This window comes from Saccoglossus kowalevskii, chromosome 16 (genome assembly GCF_978046115.1).
Source record: "Saccoglossus kowalevskii chromosome 16, keSacKowa6.1, whole genome shotgun sequence".
Classification (NCBI taxonomy): Eukaryota; Metazoa; Hemichordata; class Enteropneusta; family Harrimaniidae; genus Saccoglossus; species Saccoglossus kowalevskii.
The window spans coordinates 18,126,043-18,148,150 of NC_140656.1; the positions used below are offsets into that span (position 1 = coordinate 18,126,043).

The 22,108-nt window shown below is 37.0% G+C and overlaps 1 protein-coding gene across 1 annotated transcript in view; it reads right to left on the minus strand.

Moving 5' to 3' along the window:
• The window catches only part of LOC100377080 (uncharacterized), an 84,618-nt gene that overhangs the window by 8,886 nt on the left and 53,624 nt on the right, over window positions 1-22,108 (minus strand). The window contains exons 25-35 of the mRNA XM_085490911.1: window positions 21,319-21,457; window positions 20,574-20,786; window positions 20,054-20,160; window positions 19,120-19,270; window positions 17,861-17,982; window positions 16,101-16,257; window positions 15,250-15,320; window positions 13,037-13,194; window positions 11,912-12,134; window positions 1,779-1,997; window positions 1,094-1,300 (exon numbers count right to left, since the gene is read on the minus strand). Coding sequence (XP_085347037.1) covers window positions 1,094-1,300; window positions 1,779-1,997; window positions 11,912-12,134; window positions 13,037-13,194; window positions 15,250-15,320; window positions 16,101-16,257; window positions 17,861-17,982; window positions 19,120-19,270; window positions 20,054-20,160; window positions 20,574-20,786; window positions 21,319-21,457 — 1,767 coding nt within the window. The remainder of the gene's footprint in view (window positions 1-1,093; window positions 1,301-1,778; window positions 1,998-11,911; window positions 12,135-13,036; window positions 13,195-15,249; window positions 15,321-16,100; window positions 16,258-17,860; window positions 17,983-19,119; window positions 19,271-20,053; window positions 20,161-20,573; window positions 20,787-21,318; window positions 21,458-22,108) is intronic.

Below are 22,108 nucleotides of genomic sequence, written 5' to 3' on the forward strand. Positions count from 1 at the left end.
GTTCTTTCTATGAGTTTAATTTTTTCACTGTTATAATATAATTTCTTTGAAACAGGGTCTCAGAATTTGTCTGTGATATAGTTTGTTGAACTTGAATGTATTCATGATTACCAAATACAAGTACATATCATTTTGACCAAACTTTATATATATACAAGTACCTGATTTATTAAAACTGTTAGAATGTGAACAATTGGTGGACTGTCTCCTGAAAAGTGACAGAACCCAAAGTCCATTTGTTATGTTAAACAGCTTTAAAAGTACAATCGATTTTCAGGGGTGGACCACCCTGACAGTTATGTTTACTTACGGAATATACATGCCTTATATAAACAGAGTTTGCCATTATCTGATTTGTGATAACCAATTAGCTTTGAATTTTTTATTTCTTGTTTTTCTCATCTCACACTATATTCAGGGCTCAACAAGTTTGAACATTGTTCTTTATACTATCTTAATATAAAGGTGATGAGCATGACAATGAATAAAAGATGTTTATGTTTTTCATGTTTTATCACACATTATAAGGTTATCATGAGAAAATTGCAAAGACAGTGGAGCTATTAATATAAGATCTTATCAACCACTTGCTTGTAGTGATAATTTAATGGCATTATAGCCCGAATTGTTAACAAAAAACATGCTGTACAGTTTGTGATCAGCGCGACTAGATTCAATATAACGCTTCTACGTACAATGTAAATAAGGGATGTGTTTGAACGTGTCAATATTGGTGACATAGTTTATATAGGAGATAAATAGAACATACGTGCTGATATGCATATGTGTAAGTTCAGAACAGAACATTTTATTGTTTTCAGTGCTATGTTTATAACAATTAGCGACCTGATGGTCGAAATGGCTCTGCTGTCATGAAATGAAATGAACACCGAAGGTACCTACATACAATTGAGCTGGTAGTTTTTAAGTTGAAAATACAATTGTTGACGGACGACCAACTGACAATCACTTATATGAACAGCTCCACTCTGTCATCTCCGTTGACAGCGGAGCTAATAATATGTACAGATATAAACTACAAAAGCACAATATTTTATAACAATGATGTTTAAATAACAAATCAGACTTTTACCTCCCGTTGCATGATAATAGAATCATCCAAGGCAACAGCAGAAGCTTTCAGTATATTTGGATGACTTGTTGACAGGAAATCGGGAACCACACGCCCACCAGGTAATGTTACATCATAAGTTGGTAATTCACATGTAGCTTTAGCGACAGCACCAGCTGAGTTCTTGGCAGATATTGTGTAATATAATGGTACACCACCTCTCAACACCTAGGAAGTGTGATGAAAGCCATAATGATGTCCACAAAGTAACATGATATGTTGGTATTTCATGGTTTAGTCTTTTGAACGAAACAAAACCCTAACCCTAAGCATTTTTTTCCCTTGGCCTAATATATCTGAGAAAATTTCACACTGTGAAACACAAAATGAACAGCGCCATCAGTGTTCAACAATTCCAAAATGGCTGTCACGTCATGTCAGCACAAATGAATCGAGCTGCAATTAAAGTAGACGGAAACTAAACATTCTTGACAAATTTATTTCTGTGACGTGGCGATGTTTGAAGTTGTTCAAAATTTTGGTTTAATTTCATTGTGTTTGTTTTTTCACGTTTCGTTTCGTTTTGTGGAAAAGACTATAAGCTGTATTTCACAAATAGCTTTAGCACCAATTGACTTTCATTAAAATGAATAAAACCTGAAAATAAGCCAAAATCTCAAAATTCGGCAAAACATTCGTTTAATACCTGCTCAAATACAGTAGAAAATCCTCCCATACTTTCATCTTTTAGAACATCACAACCACCTTTGTAAGTGCCGATACAGAATGTCATGTCCACTTCACTTTTATCATCTTCCACAGATAGTTCAAGTTCATATGCTGGATCAGTGTAGTCTCGTCCTTCAACTTGATGCACAAAACATCCCTGGTTGGCTTGTGAGGCACTTCTTTTAAATGACACACCCTAACAACAATAAATGATAGCAGGGAATAAAATAAAATACAATCATTCAATGTTGAAGTATGTGTTGATTGCAAGCAACATTTTGGGGTTAGTAATAATGTCATACCAAGGTGTACATTGGCTTACATTTTGCTGTGGTCTAAGACTTGCGTGCTGGTTGTCTTTTAAAGGGCGGCAGTCATTGTGCTGCGCATGTGTGACACTTGTGCTGATTTTCCTACAATCCAATGCGCTTTTTTAAAGGGCAACAGTCATTGCGCTGCATATATGGGACACTTGTGCTGATTTTCCTACAATCCAATGCGCTCTTTTAAAGGGCAACAGTCATTGTGCTGCGCATGTGTGACACTTGTGCTGATTTTCCTACAATCCAATGCGCTCTTCTAATGGAAATGAAAAGTATTAGGTTTGACATGGGCGTGACTTGCACTAATTACTGCTAATGACTCCTTCGATACATTTCAATCATCTAAAAAAAAATACCTAATTAAAACTTGGTATTCTTCTCAGTTTGTACTCGTCGATCAGTCAAAGTCGCCATCTTTGTTTACATGAGACCCATATATCTTGGTGGTGCTGACTACCACCTTTTAAGCTTACATGTTATTTTAATATGGGTCCCACGGGTCCAATACCAACATATATACAAAACAAGTAAAATACATTGTATGTTTACACTCCCGCTGCAGAATGACCAATGATGTATTTTTCCTGAATTGTTATTTTCACCACACACTATCTTTAAAACCTATTTTTCTTTGTTTCAATACTTAAGACATACAATACCATGTTATATTGCTCCATTAGTAGCAATTAGAGACCGAGATGTTTCTATTTCATAATAAGTAAAATTTTGATGATTTACTATACAATAAATACAATTTTTGGTTCATATCTGCTTCTATTGAAGATGCCCTTCTATATTAGAGAAAATATATATGGTATGTACCGTAAAAGCTGTATTAAAAGTTGCATTCCTAATAGAAGTCGCACCCATTCTTTTTGGACATGAGAACCTAAAATTCACCATTTCTCATATGTGTAGATGCTCCAATAGAAGCCGCATCCCTTCCATTTCATTGTATCATTTTAATAGAAGCCGCAGCTTCTAATACAGATTTTACAGTACTATTTATTTTTTCAATTTCAAAGTATAATTTACTGTTATAACACTTATAATACTAATATCAATATTCAGTAATAATAAGTCAGCTCCTTTAATTTTGCTCTTGGTTGTGTTTGAATTTGTAAGTGCAAATATAACTGTACAATTTTTTAAAGCTGGCTGGATTTACTTCATACCTAAAAATACCACTTAGGGCTGACTATGTGTGATACTCCGTCTGTTTTTAGTTCCATATAAACTTTGCGCAGTGTTTTTTTAACTTTCTGAATTTTTAATAGTTTATTTAAAAGGCAGTGGTGATCATGTGGAGGTATGTAAATGTACGGTAAAACAGCCATTGCGAGCGTCGCTGCGAGTTCGCAATGGCGAAAAAACAGGCGATTGCGAATTCGCAATGGCAAAAAAACTGACGATTGAGAGTTCGCAATGGCAAAAAAACTGACGATTGCGAATTCGCAATGGCAAAAAAACTGACGATTGAGAGTTCGCAATGGCAAAAAAACTGACGATTGAAATTTCGCAATGGCAAAAAAACTGACGATTGAGAGTTCGCAATGCCACAAAAACAGTCGAATGAGAGTTCACAGTAAGACATAAAACAAAAGGCTGATTTATATTGTTGAGCGTTGCTGCAGTGGAAAATAGAAAACAGTTTTTAAACGTCGTGTGAACCATCAAAGGTATGCCGACAGGCAACCAATGGTAGCGTGGATTCACGAACCCTTCTGTTACATTGTACCAAACATGAAGCGGAGAGATTTGACACAGCATATTAAAAGTCAAACTCTCTCGCGAGGACGTTTCATTCGGTGAATTGAGGGGAAAAACGTTGCGACAGGATGTAATTCACAGCGTTCCGCAGAACCATTGTATTCATAATTTGAATTACAAAACAACCCCGAACGTGGCGTGCAGTCTGCAGACAGCGGTACGTTTCACCGGCAAACTGCACTGCAATCTGAATCATTACAAATATAAAAACCTGGGCGTGATTTTATTGTTGTTGTTCTCTTGCTTTATGGTCTAACCTACGATTGTCGCGAAAAGTTGAGTCAATTCAGTTCCAGGGGTAGTTTTTTATTTGAGGTGTTACTAATCACTTGTATATGTTGCAGAAATACTCGTAGTTTATTTACAAGCTAACACTAATCGCCAGAAGCGTCAATGTGTATAGAGTTCCGGTCAGGGATGCTTCAATAGAATATTGATCAGAGCTACGCAGACACTCCGTAACGACAAAACTTATAACGGAGCTAATATGTATCCTTTTACGTATCATATATATTTGCCATACTCGTATCGTTGAACTAGGATGGCACGGCGATGACTGGTAATATATACACGCACGCTCTATATGGCGCTGGCGTGTTCGCTACGGTGAACAATAAGCAAACTCTTCACTCTCGGTCGCAGCGAAATTGTAACATTACTGACTGGCGACATAAATGCTAATACTGATGCGTAGAAATAGTAAAGATAATATATATTTGAGACGATGTTTAGGTTAGGAAGCTACACATCAAAAGATCAAGTTGAGTTCATCGCCTGCTACGTGAATTCACGTCTGTGATTGGATAATCACTTGACGCATTGGTGAGATCTCATGCCCAGTTGATAAGTTTTATTTTTAGCATATAGTTTTTTTCCAACAATTGTTTTCTGCATATGGCCCGCGATCGTTCTTTTTTCGATGAGATAGTTGTTGGGTGTTTACTAACTACATACTTTAAGTTTCAGAAACAGATCATATAGGACTATGTGCATTCGTCATGACATAAAAACTGAACAGGAAACATCGAAGCTACCTTTGGAATTGGAATTGACCTACATTTACCTCCCGTATGGGCGGAGCATAGTTTTTTTTAATTTGACTGATTATTCAAGTACAGCAAGCGCTCTTTGTGCACAGTACAGATAGTCAGCATGCGTAAAATAAACAAGTCATTTATGGCGACAAGGCAACTTGTCAGAATCCGAATTCAAGTCGGGTATATTCACAGTTCCAACTAGAGTGACATGGTCTACGCTGCTGTATTCAGTTTGTTAAATTTGTTACACCAGTTGCCTTAATATTTACAGTAGTTCATTTACAGTTCGTTCGAGCATGGTTACCTCCATGGTTCGAGCTTGCAGTTTGTATCATGGGTGACATAAAAATAAATAGGCCAGGCAACAAAGGTTCTATTAATGATAACGGGCATTTTCAAAAGAATAATTACCACAGAATTGACACACATTTAAACATGGTCTTCCAAATTACAAAACGATGTGGTCTACGGTCATGGCAGTGTGGTGAATTTATTTGCGTGTATCTGTTGATCGACTTATTTAGCTGATTACTAGCGAATGGCTGTGTTATGTCTGTCATCGTTTAGGCTCATGCTAGGTCCTGGACGGAACTCGACTCAGTGATTTGGAACTAATTACGATATAACCGTCGCTATTCGGACTACTATTTCTGACAGTTGGTATTCGCAGTTACTAATATAGTGAACGATTAATCAAAAGATATAACGTGTTCAGTACTTAGTGTGATTGGCTGTATGATTGTAGGTTACGCCCTAGAGTCTTTAAACTGCTTTAAAATTGGTTAAGGTTTTAAAAGTGAATAAGCGACGCTCGCAATGGCTGTTTTACCGTACATTTACATACCGCTCATGTGTGACATTTGTGTTGATAAACATTAATTTGCCCACAATCGAATGTGTTTTTCTAATGAAATCATGTGTACAAGATTGACCTGGGCGCCCTATGACCACTTTGATACCTTTTTTATCACCAAAAACATTTGTTTGGTTATATCTCAGTTTATACTTATTGGTCTGTGCAACAGTCAAAGCATGTGCGTGCCGTGACAACTACCACCCTTTAATTAAAGTATTGAACGCACATTTGAATATTTTTGGCATTGACAGCAACATGCTGTTTTGAAATAAACTGCTACCATGCTATTGGTGAGAATGTTGTTTTGAGAATAGCTGATGCCATGCTATTGGTCAGAATGCTGTTTTGAGAATAGCTGAAGCCATGCTATTGGTCAGAATGCAGTTTTGAGAATAGCTGAAGCCATGCTATTGGTCAGAATGCTGTTTTGGGAATAGCTGATATTATGCTATTGGTCAGAATGTTGTTTTGAGAATAGCTGATGTCATGCTATTGGTCAGAATGCTGTTTTGAGAATAGCTGATGTCATGCTATTGGTCAGAATGTTGGTTTGAGAATAGCTGATGCCATGCTATTGGTCAGAATGCTGTTTTGAGAATAGCTGATGTCATGCTATTGGTCAGAATGTTGTTTTGAGAATAGCTGATGGCATGCTATTGGTCAGAATGCTGTTTTGGAAATAGCTGATGTCATGCTATTGGTCAGAATGTTGTTTTGAGAATAGCTGATGCCATGCTATTGGTCAGAATGCTGTTTTGAGAATAGCTGATGTCATGCTATTGGTCAGAATGTTGTTTTGAGATGAGCTGATGGCATGCTATTGGTCAGAATGCTGTTTTGGAAATAGCTGATGCCATGCTATTGGTCAGAATGCTGTTTTGAGAATAGCTGATGTCATGCTATTGGTCAGAATGTTGTTTTGAGATGAGCTGATGGCATGCTATTGGTCAGAATGCTGTTTTGGAAATAGCTGATGTCATGCTATTGGTCAGAATGCTGTTTTGAGAATAGCTGATGCCATGCTATTGGTCAGAATGTTGTTTTGAGAATAGCTGATGCCATGCTATTGGTCAGAATGCTGTTTTGAGAATAGCTGATGTCATGCTATTGGTCAGAATGTTGTTTTGAGAATAGCTGATGGCATGCTATTGGTCAGAATGCTGTTTTGGAAATAGCTGATGTCATGCTATTGGTCAGAATGCTGTTTTGGAATAGCTGATGCCATGCTATTGGTCAGAATGCTGTTTTGAGAATAGCTGATGTCATGCTATTGGTCAGAATGCTGTTTTGAGAATAGCTGATGTCATGCTATTGGTCAGAATGTTGTTTTGAGAATAGCTGATGGCATGCTATTGGTCAGAATGCTGTTTTGAGAATAGCTGAAGCCATGCTATTGGTCAGAATGCTGTTTTGAGAATAGCTGATGCCATGCTATTGGTCAGAATGCTGTTTTGAGAATAGCTTATACCATGCTATTGGTCAGAATGCTGTTTTGAGAATAGCTGATGCCATGCTATTGGTCAGAATGTTGTTTTGAGAATAGCTGAAGCCATGCTATTGGTCAGAATGCTGTTTTGAGAATAGCTGATACCATGCTATTGGTCAGAATGCTATTTCGAGATAAGCTGATGCCACGCCTTTGGTCAGAATGCTGTTTTGAGAATAGCTGATGTCATGCTATTGGTCAGAATGCTGTTTTGAGAATAGCTGATGTCATGCTATTGGTCAGAATGCTGTTTTGAGAATAGCTGATGGCATGCTATTGGTCAGAATGTTGTTTTGAGAATAGCTGATGTCATGCTATTGGTCAGAATGTTGTTTTGAGATGAGCTGATGGCATGCTATTGGTCAGAATGCTGTTTTGGAAATAGCTGATGCCTTGCTATTGGTCAGAATGCTGTTTTGAGAATAGCTGATGTCATGCTATTGGTCAGAATGTTGTTTTGAGATGAGCTGATGGCATGCTATTGGTCAGAATGCTGTTTTGGAAATAGCTGATGTCATGCTATTGGTCAGAATGCTGTTTTGAGAATAGCTGATGCCATGCTATTGGTCAGAATGTTGTTTTGAGAATAGCTGATGCCATGCTATTGGTCAGAATGCTGTTTTGAGAATAGCTGATGTCATGCTATTGGTCAGAATGTTGTTTTGAGAATAGCTGATGGCATGCTATTGGTCAGAATGCTGTTTTGGAAATAGCTGATGTCATGCTATTGGTCAGAATGCTGTTTTGGAATAGCTGATGCCATGCTATTGGTCAGAATGCTGTTTTGAGAATAGCTGATGTCATGCTATTGGTCAGAATGCTGTTTTGAGAATAGCTGATGTCATGCTATTGGTCAGAATGTTGTTTTGAGAATAGCTGATGGCATGCTATTGGTCAGAATGCTGTTTTGAGAATAGCTGAAGCCATGCTATTGGTCAGAATGCTGTTTTGAGAATAGCTGATGCCATGCTATTGGTCAGAATGCTGTTTTGAGAATAGCTTATACCATGCTATTGGTCAGAATGCTGTTTTGAGAATAGCTGATGCCATGCTATTGGTCAGAATGTTGTTTTGAGAATAGCTGAAGCCATGCTATTGGTCAGAATGCTGTTTTGAGAATAGCTGATACCATGCTATTGGTCAGAATGCTATTTCGAGATAAGCTGATGCCACGCCTTTGGTCAGAATGCTGTTTTGAGAATAGCTGATGTCATGCTATTGGTCAGAATGCTGTTTTGAGAATAGCTGATGTCATGCTATTGGTCAGAATGCTGTTTTGAGAATAGCTGATGGCATGCTATTGGTCAGAATGTTGTTTTGGGAATAGCTGATGTCATGCTATTGGTCAGAATGTTGTTTTGAGAATAGCTGATGTCATGCTATTGGTCAGAATGCTGTTTTGAGAATAGCTGATGTCATGCTATTGGTCAGAATGTTGGTTTGAGAATAGCTGATGCCATGCTATTGGTCAGAATGCTGTTTTGAGAATAGCTGATGTCATGCTATTGGTCAGAATGCTGTTTTGAGAATAGCTGATGTCATGCTATTGGTCAGAATGTTGTTTTGAGAATAGCTGATGGCATGCTATTGGTCAGAATGCTGTTTTGAGAATAGCTGAAGCCATGCTATTGGTCAGAATGCTGTTTTGAGAATAGCTGATGCCATGCTATTGGTCAGAATGTTGTTTTGAGAATAGCTGAAGCCATGCTATTGGTCAGAATGCTGTTTTGAGAATAGCTGATACCATGCTATTGGTCAGAATGCTATTTCGAGATAAGCTGATGCCATGCTATTGGTCAGAATGCTGTTTTGAGATGAGCTGATGCCATGCCTTTGGTCAGAATGCTGTTTTGAGAATAGCTGATACAATGTTATTGGTCAGAATGCTGTTTTGAGAATAGCTGATGCCATGCTATTGGTCAGAATGCTGTTTTGAGAATAGCTGATGCCATGCTATTGGTCAGAATGTTGTTTTGAGAATAGCTGATACCATGCTATTGGTCAGAATGCTATTTTGAGATAAGCTGATGCCACGCCTTTGGTCAGAATGCTGTTTTGAGATGAGCTGATACAATATTATTGGTCAGAATGCAGTTTTGAGAATAGCTGAAGCCATGCTATTGGTCAGAATGCTGTTTTGAGAATAGCTGATGCCATGCTATTGGTCAGAATGCTGTTTTGAGATAAGCTGGTGCCATGCTATTGGTCAGAACGCTGTTTTGAGAATAGCTGAAGCCATGCTATTGGTCAGAATGCTGTTTTGAGAATAGCTGATACCATGCTATTGGTCAGAATGCTGTTTGGAGAATAGCTGATACCATGTTATTGCTCAGAATGCTGTTTTGAGAATAGCTGAAGCCATGCTATTGGTCAGAATGCTGTTTTGAGAATAGCTGATGCCATGCTATTGGTCAGAATGTTGTTTTGAGAATAGCTGATGCCATGCTATTGGTCAGAATGTTGTTTTGGAAATAGCTGATGTCATGCTATTGGTCAGAATGCTGTTTTGGAAATAGCTGATGTCATGCTATTGGTCAGAATGCTGTTTTGGGAATAGCTGATGCCATGCTATTGGTCAGAATGCTGTTTTGAGAATAGCTGATGTCATGCTATTGGTCAGAATGCTGTTTTGAGAATAGCTGATGTCATGCTATTGGTCAGAATGTTGTTTTGAGAATAGCTGATGCCATGCTATTGGTCAGAATGCTGTTTTGAGAATAGCTGAAGCCATGCTATTGGTCAGAATGTTGTTTTGAGAATAGCTGATGCCATGCTATATACCATGCTATTGGTCAGAATACTGTTTTGAGAATAGCTGATGCCACGCTATTGGTCAGAATGCTGTTTTGAGATGAGCTGATGCCATGCTATTGGTCAGAATGCTGTTTTGAGAATAGCTGATGCCATGCTATTGGTCAGAATGCTGTTTTGAGAATAGCTGATGCCATGCTATTGGTCAGAATGCAGTTTTGAGAATAGCTGATGTCATGCTATTGGTCAGAATGTTGTTTTGAGAATAGCTGATGCCATGCTATTGGTCAGAATGCTGTTTTGAGAATAGCTGATGCCATGCTATTGGTCAGAATGCTGTTTTGAGAATAGCTGAAGCCATGCTATTGGTCAGAATGTTGTTTTGAGAATAGCTGATACCATGCTATTGGTCAGAATGCTGTTTTGAGAATAGCTGATGCCATGCTATTGGTCAGAATGCTGTTTTGAGATAAGCTGGTGCCACGTTATTGGTCAGAATGCTGTTTTGAGAATAGCTGATGCCATGCTATTGGTCAGAATGTTGTTTTGAGAATAGCTGAAGCCATGCTATTGGTCAGAATGCTGTTTTGAGAATAGCTGATACCATGCTATTGGTCAGAATGCTATTTCGAGATAAGCTGATGCCATGCTATTGGTCAGAATGCTGTTTTGAGATGAGCTGATGCCACGCCTTTGGTCAGAATGCTGTTTTGAGAATAGCTGATACAATGTTATTGGTCAGAATGCTGTTTTGAGAATAGCTGATGCCATGCTATTTGGTCAGAATGCTGTTTTGAGAATAGCTGATGCCATGCTATTGGTCAGAATGTTGTTTTGAGAATAGCTGATACCATGCTATTGGTCAGAATGCTATTTTGAGATAAGCTGATGCCACGCCTTTGGTCAGAATGCTGTTTTGAGATGAGCTGATACAATATTATTGGTCAGAATGCTGTTTTGGGAATAGCTGATGCCATGCTATTGGTCAGAATGCAGTTTTGAGAATAGCTGAAGCCATGCTATTGGTCAGAATGCTGTTTTGAGATAAGCTGGTGCCATGCTATTGGTCAGAACGCTGTTTTGAGAATAGCTGAAGCCATGCTATTGGTCAGAATGCTGTTTTGAGAATAGCTGAAGCCATGCTATTGGTCAGAATGTTGTTTTGAGAATAGCTGATACCATGCTATTGGTCAGAATGCTGTTTTGAGAATAGCTGATGCCATGCTATTGGTCAGAATGCTGTTTTGAGATAAGCTGGTGCCACGTTATTGGTCAGAATGCTGTTTTGAGAATAGCTTATACCATGCTATTGGTCAGAATGCTGTTTTGAGATAAGCTGATGCCACGCCTTTTGTCAGAATGCTGTTTTGAGAATAGCTGATGTCATGCTATTGGTCAGAATGCTGTTTTGAGAATAGCTGATGCCATGCTATTGGTCAGAATGCTGTTTTGAGAATAGCTGATGTCATGCTATTGGTCAGAATGCTGTTTTGAGAATAGCTGATGCCATGCTATTGGTCAGAATGCTGTTTGGAGAATAGCTGATGCCATGCTATTGGTCAGAATGCTGTTTTGAGAATAGCTGATGTCATGCTATTGGTCAGAATGCTGTTTTGAGAATAGCTGTTGTCATGCTATTGGTCAGAATGCTGTTTTGAGAATAGCTTAAGCCATGCTATTGGTCAGAATGCTGTTTTGAGAATAGCTGATGCCATGCTATTGGTCAGAATGCTGTTTTGAGAATAGCTTATACCATGCTATTGGTCAGAATGCTGTTTTGAGAATAGCTGATACCATGCTATTGATCAGAATGCTGTTTTGAGAACAGCTGATACCATGCTATTGGACAGAATGCTGTTTTGTAATGTGATTTGCTTTTAATCTTACCGGTGTCATGGGTTTAAACACAGGAGGTGTTTCATCAGGTTCCAGTTCCCCAATATTAAAAATATTACCAGTGATCATAGGAGTGGTATATTCCCACCAGACCTGATTGTACAAGATTTTCTTGATGTGGATTGAGGAAAAAGCAAGATTAATATAGATTTCAAATGTCAGTATTGCTCGGAGTTCTAGACGCAGAGGAACCAGATTCATGTCCATACGGGCACTGCAAAAAAAATGAAAGAATTTTTAAAGAATATGTGTACGTATCCAGGTACCAGGCTCATGTACAGAGATCCGAAACACAAAACAAATCAACATGGAAATGTATCTCAACATGTATAATGTATGTGCTGAATATGATTGAAAATGGTTTCTAAATGTACAATGTATGTACTAAATTTGAACAAAAACTGACAAAGCATGCATAAGAAACGACCATCTCAAAAAACAAAATGGCTGCCAGTCAGCCATCTTGGATTGAATCAGTAATGCATATGTACAAGATAATGTACTAGGCACAAGCGAGAATTAACAGATTTGGTCCATAGGTTTCTGAAATATGACTCCAGACGGACGAACAGACGAAGATCGATTTATAAATACCCCGGTTAGAACTTTGTTCCAACGAGGACTAAACAGAAGGGTTGATCAAAATGTCACATAATTATACACGTAGCGCTATATACACTATGATTTCCCCCACACGATGTTTACATACATACTGACACACAGGATGGAAATAAAATCATGTCACTGAATGCAAATGTTTAGTACGTAGTTTAAAACATTTCGTGTTCTTGCAATTTTAAGATCTTGTATCTCATTTTAAGTATAATGAAATGGTTCATATAAGAGTACTGAAAAGTATTCATTCAGGCAGTTCAGAATCACATCATCATCTGGGATGTGTCAGTCGGTACAATCAATTTGATCCTGTGCATACTTGAATTTTGCAAACATTCTTCCCATCACATGGTATAGTGATCCTGAATCTGATGTAAACAAAGTATTTGTGATTGTGATGTCAATAATCTTGAATTTGCCAGTCGCGACAATCGCTCTGCCCTCTTGCGTACATTGCAGTATTCTAATGATAACCTCACATATCAGCTACTGTATACTTACGCAACATCTATTGGAAAATGATCAAATTGTATTTGTGCTTTTGTTGGAAAGCTGATTGTCATCAAATATCCAGTCATTCTAAGTTCAGCAGTGAGTACGTAAAGATTGATTCCAAGATATCCATAAATTTGAGCTCCAATCTGAGGCCGCACCGTGAGCTGTTTTCAAAAGAAATAGATGTTTATAGTTCATTATAAAATGTAAAACCATGAAGACTTACTTCATAATATCATAGCATCAAGGACTTTATTAAGATATGGATGGATTTCTAAAAATTTAAAAAAAATTTAAAATGTTATAGGTAGTCATATTTGCCTTTCCAACACACCAGCATATATTAGTTCTATTTATTATGCAGAAAATACAGTACCTTTTGTCCAACAATCATTTTCAACACTGTTTGATTTTTGTTTCAGAAAATTGAGTGGTGTTAAATACTATTATTATACATCTGTCACCGTAATGCCATAACTTATGGCGTGCCGTAATTTTTTTTTCGGTATTTTCATCCTTCCATATTAGGAAATGCAAATTCCAAATATAGAATGATTATGTGCGTAAATGTTCTCTAATAATATAAACAAACATGGCTGCCACCAGGGTTTGATCGGATCCAAACAAAGAAGTTTGCTGATTCTGTTCTAAACATTTGGGATTTCGGCATTCCCATGACGTATAGCCTTGCACGTCGGTCGATTCTTCCGCTGTACTGCATTTGTGCAAACTTTGAGATATTCTCGTATTAACCTCATAATCTAAACTAATATTAAGATATTTTTAAGAAAAAAATAATTGGAAAAAGACCAAAAGAAAGAAACATAACTGGTATAAGTACAGTTATAACTAAAACCGAAGCTCTAATTTGTGTTTGTTTTCTTCAGAAATTGACCAAAAAATAAAACTGTCATTTTTATGTAGATCAGCAAATTAGAAACAAATCGTGTAGCTTTTAAAGCATTAAAAACCTGAATCAAATCAAAATGTTTGAAAATATAGCCCTGTGACACACACTCTCTGGATGCCGACACTAGGTCGGGATGGAGGTAACATTCATTTTTTGATATTGATATTAAAATAAACCTAAAGATGACCGATGTCTCAAGAAATGTCCAATAATTTTGAAAAAATCGTGAATCTTGTTTGCTTCATTTGTTGATGACATTTTCGTTGTTTTACAACAAATCAGAACACATCTTCCAACATTTGCATATACTATCAGGGGGAAATTCTTCTCTCTCTGGGTTCTCCACACGTGCCAGGGGGGAATCTCGTCTCGTCTCTATATCGCGTCCCCTTGAGGTATGGGATCCGGAAAGCCCCTTATACTTTACAGTCAAATAAGACGCACACAACGAAATACGTTTCAGCTCTCGTCTTAGTCGATCAATCGAGCACTCTATAAGACACGGCGCCCTGGAGAAAAATCCCCAAGACTATCGCAAGGCTGACCCAAGACTCTCTTAGACTGCGTCAACACTCGCCCCAAGGCTCTCCAGGACTGCTCTAGACTGCGTGTGTTGTGGAGTATTCGCCAAGACCGACTCAAACTCTCTTTATTCATTTTCAAAACTCTAACCAATTACAAAACAGTAAAAGACTCTAGGGCGTAACCTTTAATCATAAAGCCAATCACACTAAGTACTGAATACGTCATATCTTTTGATTAATCGTTACTACATTAATAACTATGAATATAAACTGTCAGAATGAGTTGTCTGAATAGCGGCGGTTATCTGGTAATTAGTTCCAAATCACTGAGCCAAGTTCCGTCCAAAACTTCAAATAGGCCTAAACGATGACAGACATAACACAGCAATTCAGCTAATAATCAGCTAATTAAGTCGGTCAACAGATACGCAAAAACAAATTCATGACAATACAATGAAAAGCTGGATTAACCAATCATTGGACAGATTTTAAAATAGGTTACTGCCTTTAATTACACACTAATACCAAAGCCTTGAATGAAGCGGTTACGACTGGGAACATATGTAATAATAACAGAAAATCATGGCCTCGCTGTATGGGTATGGAAGTCATTTTTACTCATGATGTGATGTATCTATGCTGTACATATATTTAATTCACCAATGATACAGTCACAGAATACACTGCATCACTTACGAAAATAACTTCCATTCCACAAATGTCAGGACAAGGTCATATCATTGTCATATTATTTATATGATTTTAGCACGAGCAAGAATACCAACCTCTGCGATCATGGATAGAAGACAGACATTTGTACCATACGTCATGCCAAATGTACCACCAGAACCAAATCCTATAGTATTAAAATTTAAAAAATAGCTCATTCAGTCAATATTTTCCATATAACTATGTTTATTGGGGTTCTGAGACAAAGCGTTTACAAAATTAATGACAGATATAAGTTGATACATGCTTTAAGCAAAGTGCTTATAATACTTTGTTCATGGAGGGATTTGTTTAAATTGTTTAAGTTAAGTCAGAGAACAGAGGCACAGAGTGATGAATGGATGGACAGATGAAACCAAAATTATAAGCCTGTGTTAAATCTCCAATTTAGGCATGATTTTTCAAACATTTTGATCTTTCCTGATGCCTAAATTAGTCTAATTTTAGTTATTCATAGTCACTGATGTCTGTTCAAAGTACAGTGTCTATAGTGGCTAATGTGAGTAAGTAAACCTTGTTTAGATACTGAGAAACCATAAAAAGTGTTTAATTCTTCTTCATTGCCAAATTCTTGATTAAAAAATTTGTTAGACTATGTTGTTGTTACCAAAAAATTAAAACTATGTATATTACATTAAAATATATTTTTGTCAGCACGTAAGAATACCAACGTTTTCTTTTGTTTGACTACTTTTCAACAGTTCGTGACGCCTATTTTAGAACGAAATTAAAGACTCTCACACCCTAACATGTAAATTAAAGTGACACCTAAATTAGTTTTTATGGTATTCAACTTCATGCTAGACTTGTTTCATAAATTGTTTTAATATCCAGTATCCGATTGGCAATAATCCACAGCCAGTACTACATTTTAACAAATTCAGAAGCTACATGTATATACACTTACCAAGATACATAGGAATGGGTCCAACCATGAAATCTATTCTGTAGTCAAAGAAATTTGCACCACGTTCCATGTGAACATCACCATCCATGCACATGTCAAAATTAGTAAATTCATCATCAAATATTTCAGATAGTTTGGTATTGATAGCTTCTTTTGTCTGAAAAATAATATATTAAATAACAAATTTTATGAAACCTACAGCTATACCGACACGTACACACATATCTTCACATACTTTATTTATACTCATTCAGACTCTCGTATTACTTCCATTCCCATGCTTATTCACAATAATTGTGCTCATTGAGACATGCTGAGATGCCTTCACATGCTACATCATATTTCTCACATGCTCACACACGTACATTACTAACTTAAATCTCACATTACTAATAAACTTGCTCCATAATACTCAATTCTCACCCACATTACATTACTCATGTTATACCCACCCACATTATTCACATGCTCACTCACTGCCATCACCCACTTGCTCACTCATATTACCTGCTCATATTATTAATGCTAACACTCATACTACTCAAATGCTAACACACTCACATAACTATTATACTCACTTACATGCTCACCCACTAACATTACTCATGCCCACTCACCAATATTACTCACATGCTCACCTGCTCATTCACATTACTAACATAACACTCACATTACTCACATGCTCTGTCAAATTACTTACATGCTCACTCATTCCTCAAATGCTCAATCACCTATATTACTCACCCACTCACATTACTCACTCACTCACCCAGGACTCAAATTATCACTCACTCTCTCACTCTCTCACTCATGCTCACTCACGCTCACTCACCCACCCACATCACTCATATACTCACTCACCCATATATTACTCATATACCGGTACTCACTCACCCATATATTACTCATATACTCACTCACCCATATATTACTCATATACTCACTCACCCATATATTACTCGCATGCACACTCACCCATATATTACTCGCATGCACACTCACCCATATTACACTCACATTCTACCCTGCTCAAATCACTCATATACCCCCTCACATTGCTTACATGCTCACTCATATTGCCCACCTGCTCTCACAATACTCAAATGCTCACTCATGCACATGCTCATTCACACACATTACTCACAGCTCCCTCATCCATATTACTCACATGCTCATTTCCATTACTCACACACTCCTTCACCCACATGCTGTCACATTACTCACATGCTCACTCTCTATATTACTCACATGCTGACACATACATCATCATGATGCAGATAGCCCACACACTCACGCTCACTCACCCATGTTACTCATATGCTCAATCACTTTACTCATATTCTCACTCACACACAATACTCACATGGTCACTCATCCATATTACTCACATGCTCACCTGCTCACAATACTCAAGCTTGCTTACTCATATTACTAACTCACTCATATTACTCACATGCTAATACTTACATCTATTCAGTAATATGCCCACTCACCCATGCACCCGCTCAAATTACTAATGCTCACTGATTCACATCAATGATCATATGCTCACTCAATGCACCCACATCACCCACGTACTTATATTATTTACATTCTTACTCACATAACCCATCACTCATATGCTCACATTACTCACATGCTCACTCAGATTAGTCACTCATATACTCAATCAGATATGACTCCACAACACTTGATGGTTTTGATGATTATGATTTATGATTTAACAGATGGCAATGGAATTGAAATAATTGACAACATACCATTTCCTGGTACAGTTTCCTGAGGTCTGTCAGGAGATTTGTGACGTCTTTCTCATCGATGCCATATTGATCAAGTAGGATTTCCAATTCTCCTAATGTCAGTTCAGACATCACTATACCTGCTGCAAAAAAATAAAAAATAAAAATCAGTGAATCAAAAGAAGCAATTAAATAAATCATTCACAATCAAACCAACAAATCAATCAATTAAAAGAGATCAATCAATCAATCATTCAATCAATCAATCAAAGACCTCTCTCCCCTTACTTACTTTTCCTTACTTCTAACATTATTCATTCTGTCTAACCTAACTCACGCACTGATACCTCACATTGTCTGTTTAATGCCGGTTGGTTTGCGAATCTCCCTGGCGCCGTCTTCTTATGAATATATAACAGTAGGGGACGATCGTCTTACACTTGAATGTCGATTTCGCTTTCAAATATGCAAGATAAAGTGTTCTATGTTCTTCATGTAATGAGGCGTTCGTCCACGCAAAAACGACAAATGAGGTTTTTAGCGGTTGGCTTAATGTTAGCCCAACAGATAGTTTGGATGTGAAAGTTAGTTGTTTTCTACCTGATTTGTAGGAAACTGTTTGTCAATACGGCTCTTTAGTTTCAAGCAGTGTTCAAGATGGCTACCCCCATATAGTAAGTATAGGTTAATCACATTCATCATATTATCACTTTACGCCAGCTGACTGGCCATTCTCAGGCTGACCATTGAAACTACGTATACATTATCACGCCTCGCATAACAAAGCAAATCATTCAGGGGAATCCAGACATGTACCAGTCTACGTCAAAACCCAAGCAGTTTGCAAATTAGCTGCCCCAATACTTCTGAGACTTGCTGTGAAATCCATAACACACAACCTTCAACCAACAAACTAACTCAAACTCACTTAAATTTAATATCCCTGACCATACACTCAAAACATTATATTGACACGGACACAGCAGCCACTTGTTCGGATAAAAAGAACCGCACATGAAAACAAGCACAGGCAATAAAATTATTTTCAACCTCATATGCATTACTTCATTTTGGTTCTTTTGTGACTTGTTATGAATCTCAGAGAAGTCTATATAACATTAATTGTTATAAATACGAATATTAATCTACTTATAGATTCATGATGTGTTTGTCGAAATTAAACAAACTAATGCATATTCATCCCGTGATGATACAACTCAAATCAATGCTATTATGACTGCTGAAAAATTCATCATAAAAATGATAAAATTATATTTTACTTCCAGTCTCTTGTTGCTGCTTTACAGAGTCTACATGTTCTTGCATGACTTCATCACACAGTGGTACATCTATTGTTGCTTCATCCAGTATTTTCACAGGAGCTAGGCATATGTCCACCTCAGTAGCACACAGTTCAGTCTCCAAAGTTACCTTGACAACAGAAAGAACATAATATAATTATAATATATGAAAGAACTTATATTACGTTACCTGACCCGCCTCTCAGCACCTTGCCTTGCGTAACATTGCATTGCCTCACCCCAATGTTGGATGGAGATAACAATGCACTACTGTTATTGTGCAGCTTTAATTAGATTTTAATTTTGGCCCACATTATTCTTGAGATGAATGATATCCAGGTATTTAAAGATTGAATTATTGAGATTTTTAAGATTTTCTTAAAATATCAAATGGTTTGAAAGCCCTTCAAGTTTGTGATATAGCATGAAAGTAATTCACTTTTTGGCAGTGTCTGTCAATGATTGTGCTCAAAATACAAAACAGCATCATAGTCCGGCGTTCTTTGAGTTCTTGTTTGAAAGTTAACTACTTTTAAAGACATCACAAAACTTTTTTATTTATTTAAATTTTGGTCTTTAATGCCCAACACTGTCACCTATAGGAATTCTACTAAGTGGTTTCAATGACCAGCACTGTCATCTATGGGAATTCTATTTAGTGGTTTCAATGACCAGCACTGTCATCTATGGGAATTCTATTTAGTGGTTTCAATGACCAGCACTGTCATTTATGGGAATTCTATTTAGTGGTTTCAATGACCAGCACTGTCATCTATGGGAATTCTATTTAGTGGTTTCAATGACCAGCACTGTCATCTATGGGAATTCTATTTAGTGGTTTCAATGACCAGCACTGTCATCTATGGGAATTGTATGTTGTGGTCTTCAATGCCTAAACTCATGGCTGACTTACAGTAATCTTGCCATCAGTCATCTCTATCTTGTGTTTCACTGTAATCTTCACCGCATCAAGCACATCAATACTTTCAATTGTTGGCTCACCTTCCTCATCTGCATCAGCTACAAATCAACAGTAAATACAAAGATTTATGAGATCAAAATCACAAGATAAACATACATTCTTATAAATACAGACTGAGTCAGTGTCGGTCAACTGCTTTGCTAGTGTCCTAGCTTGCTTATTAGCAAAGAATAATAAAAAGACTTTTTGGATGTTTTGTATGGAAATTATTTTCACTGATTTTGAATGAGTTGAATTTAAAATATAGGAAAAAAGGTATTTTCGCTGGATTTTATTTTCACTGAATCATTCTTTCAGCGAAAATAGCGAAAACTAAATCCAAGCGAAAATAAAGTAGTTTACAGTAACAATAATCTTGTTCATTGTGGTTTACGCATCCAAACCTTTCAAATGATCATATATGTTCCGTGATGTCATTTGTTATAAGATTATATTTCCACTTCCAGCTTACCAAAATCAAAGTCTATCAGATTAAACGTCTTGGTCCAGCTGTCAACACCAATCACAAGTTCAAAGTTGCATGGATTATACTGAACGTAGGCATTGAAAGACCTATGTAGATAGGGACCAAGTTGTAGATCAATGCAGCAAGTAACACCAAGGCAATGCTCATCAAAAGTACAGTAGATATTCTTGGAGAGTGCATTTCTCAACCCAAAACATTCTGTGGAGATATATAATACATGTAGATGGTTTTCAGAGATAAAATTCATTAAGTTGTCATTGAGGAGTTTTCAAAACTTATTTTTCACACAAGAAGTATTTTTTTATTCATTTTGTTAATAACATTTCTCCAATTACCAGAAAACTGTATATGATTATTCATTCTTTTCAAACAATATAAATTATTGCAAACTACGATATGTGTTCTTGCATATCTTGAAAAAAAAAACCTGTAGCTTCTATTAAAATGGTACAATGCAACAGAAGGGATGCGGCTTCTATTAAAGCATCTACACTTATGAGAAAAAATGCATATTTGTTTCTCAGTTATTCGAAAAGATTGGGTGTGATTTCTATTAGGGATGCGGCTGCTTATACAGATTTTATGGTATACCAATAGAAATTTTGTCATGTTAACAGTTTGGGGTAAACACATGTGAGCACAAACATTGTACACTGGAAATTTTCAAAATAAAATGCCCAAGTATGAACCGAATCACATTTGCATTGTTGCCATGCCAACTGATACATACTTTCCTCTGATTCCAGGTATCGTTTGACCAGTTCATCTCTAGATCCAGTTGTAGATTTCTTTTTTAGTTGTAGCCCATTTCTCAGTTCTTTAATGTCCATGGACTCAGGTCGTTGACACCCGGCAGTGTTGATTGCATTCTGCATAAAAAAGTCAAAAAGTATATTTGTCTGGGTACATCATCAAATCCACCATTTTATTCAGTCTAGTAGCTTGTTGTTAGACAATTAACAGTCTCTCTGGCCTAACACTTTTTTGTAACTAAAATCATTTGATTGATTGCTGTAATGTGCAATATGCCAAAGGAATAGGTCTTAGATCATAATTGACAAAAGTTGTTGTCAATGACTGTCCCCGCCCAATCAAAGGAGCTGATTTGTGTTCTATGCAAAACAGCATTCTTTGGTTTGAAAGATGCCACAACATCGATGTGACTTGCTATTGGTTGGCAATTCTACCTCATTCTACCTCTCAGCCACGACATTACACGACAGAAAAATGTTTCCACATTGTCGAGTGCAGCCTATAACAGTCTTTCTGCCCTTATTTGAAATACATTTTGCAAACAAATGACATTTAAGTAAGTTATTTTACTTAAAAAAAATCCACCAGGTCAGAGAGACTGTTGACTAGCTATTTGTGTATTTAAAATACTGTAAAGTAATTTATTTTAGCTGGAATTAATTTCTGCTGAAAAGACTTTTTGGGTTTTTCGTATGGAATTTATTTTCACTGATTTCTGACAAATTGAATATTTGTTATACTAATTATGTTGATGGACTAAAATTTCA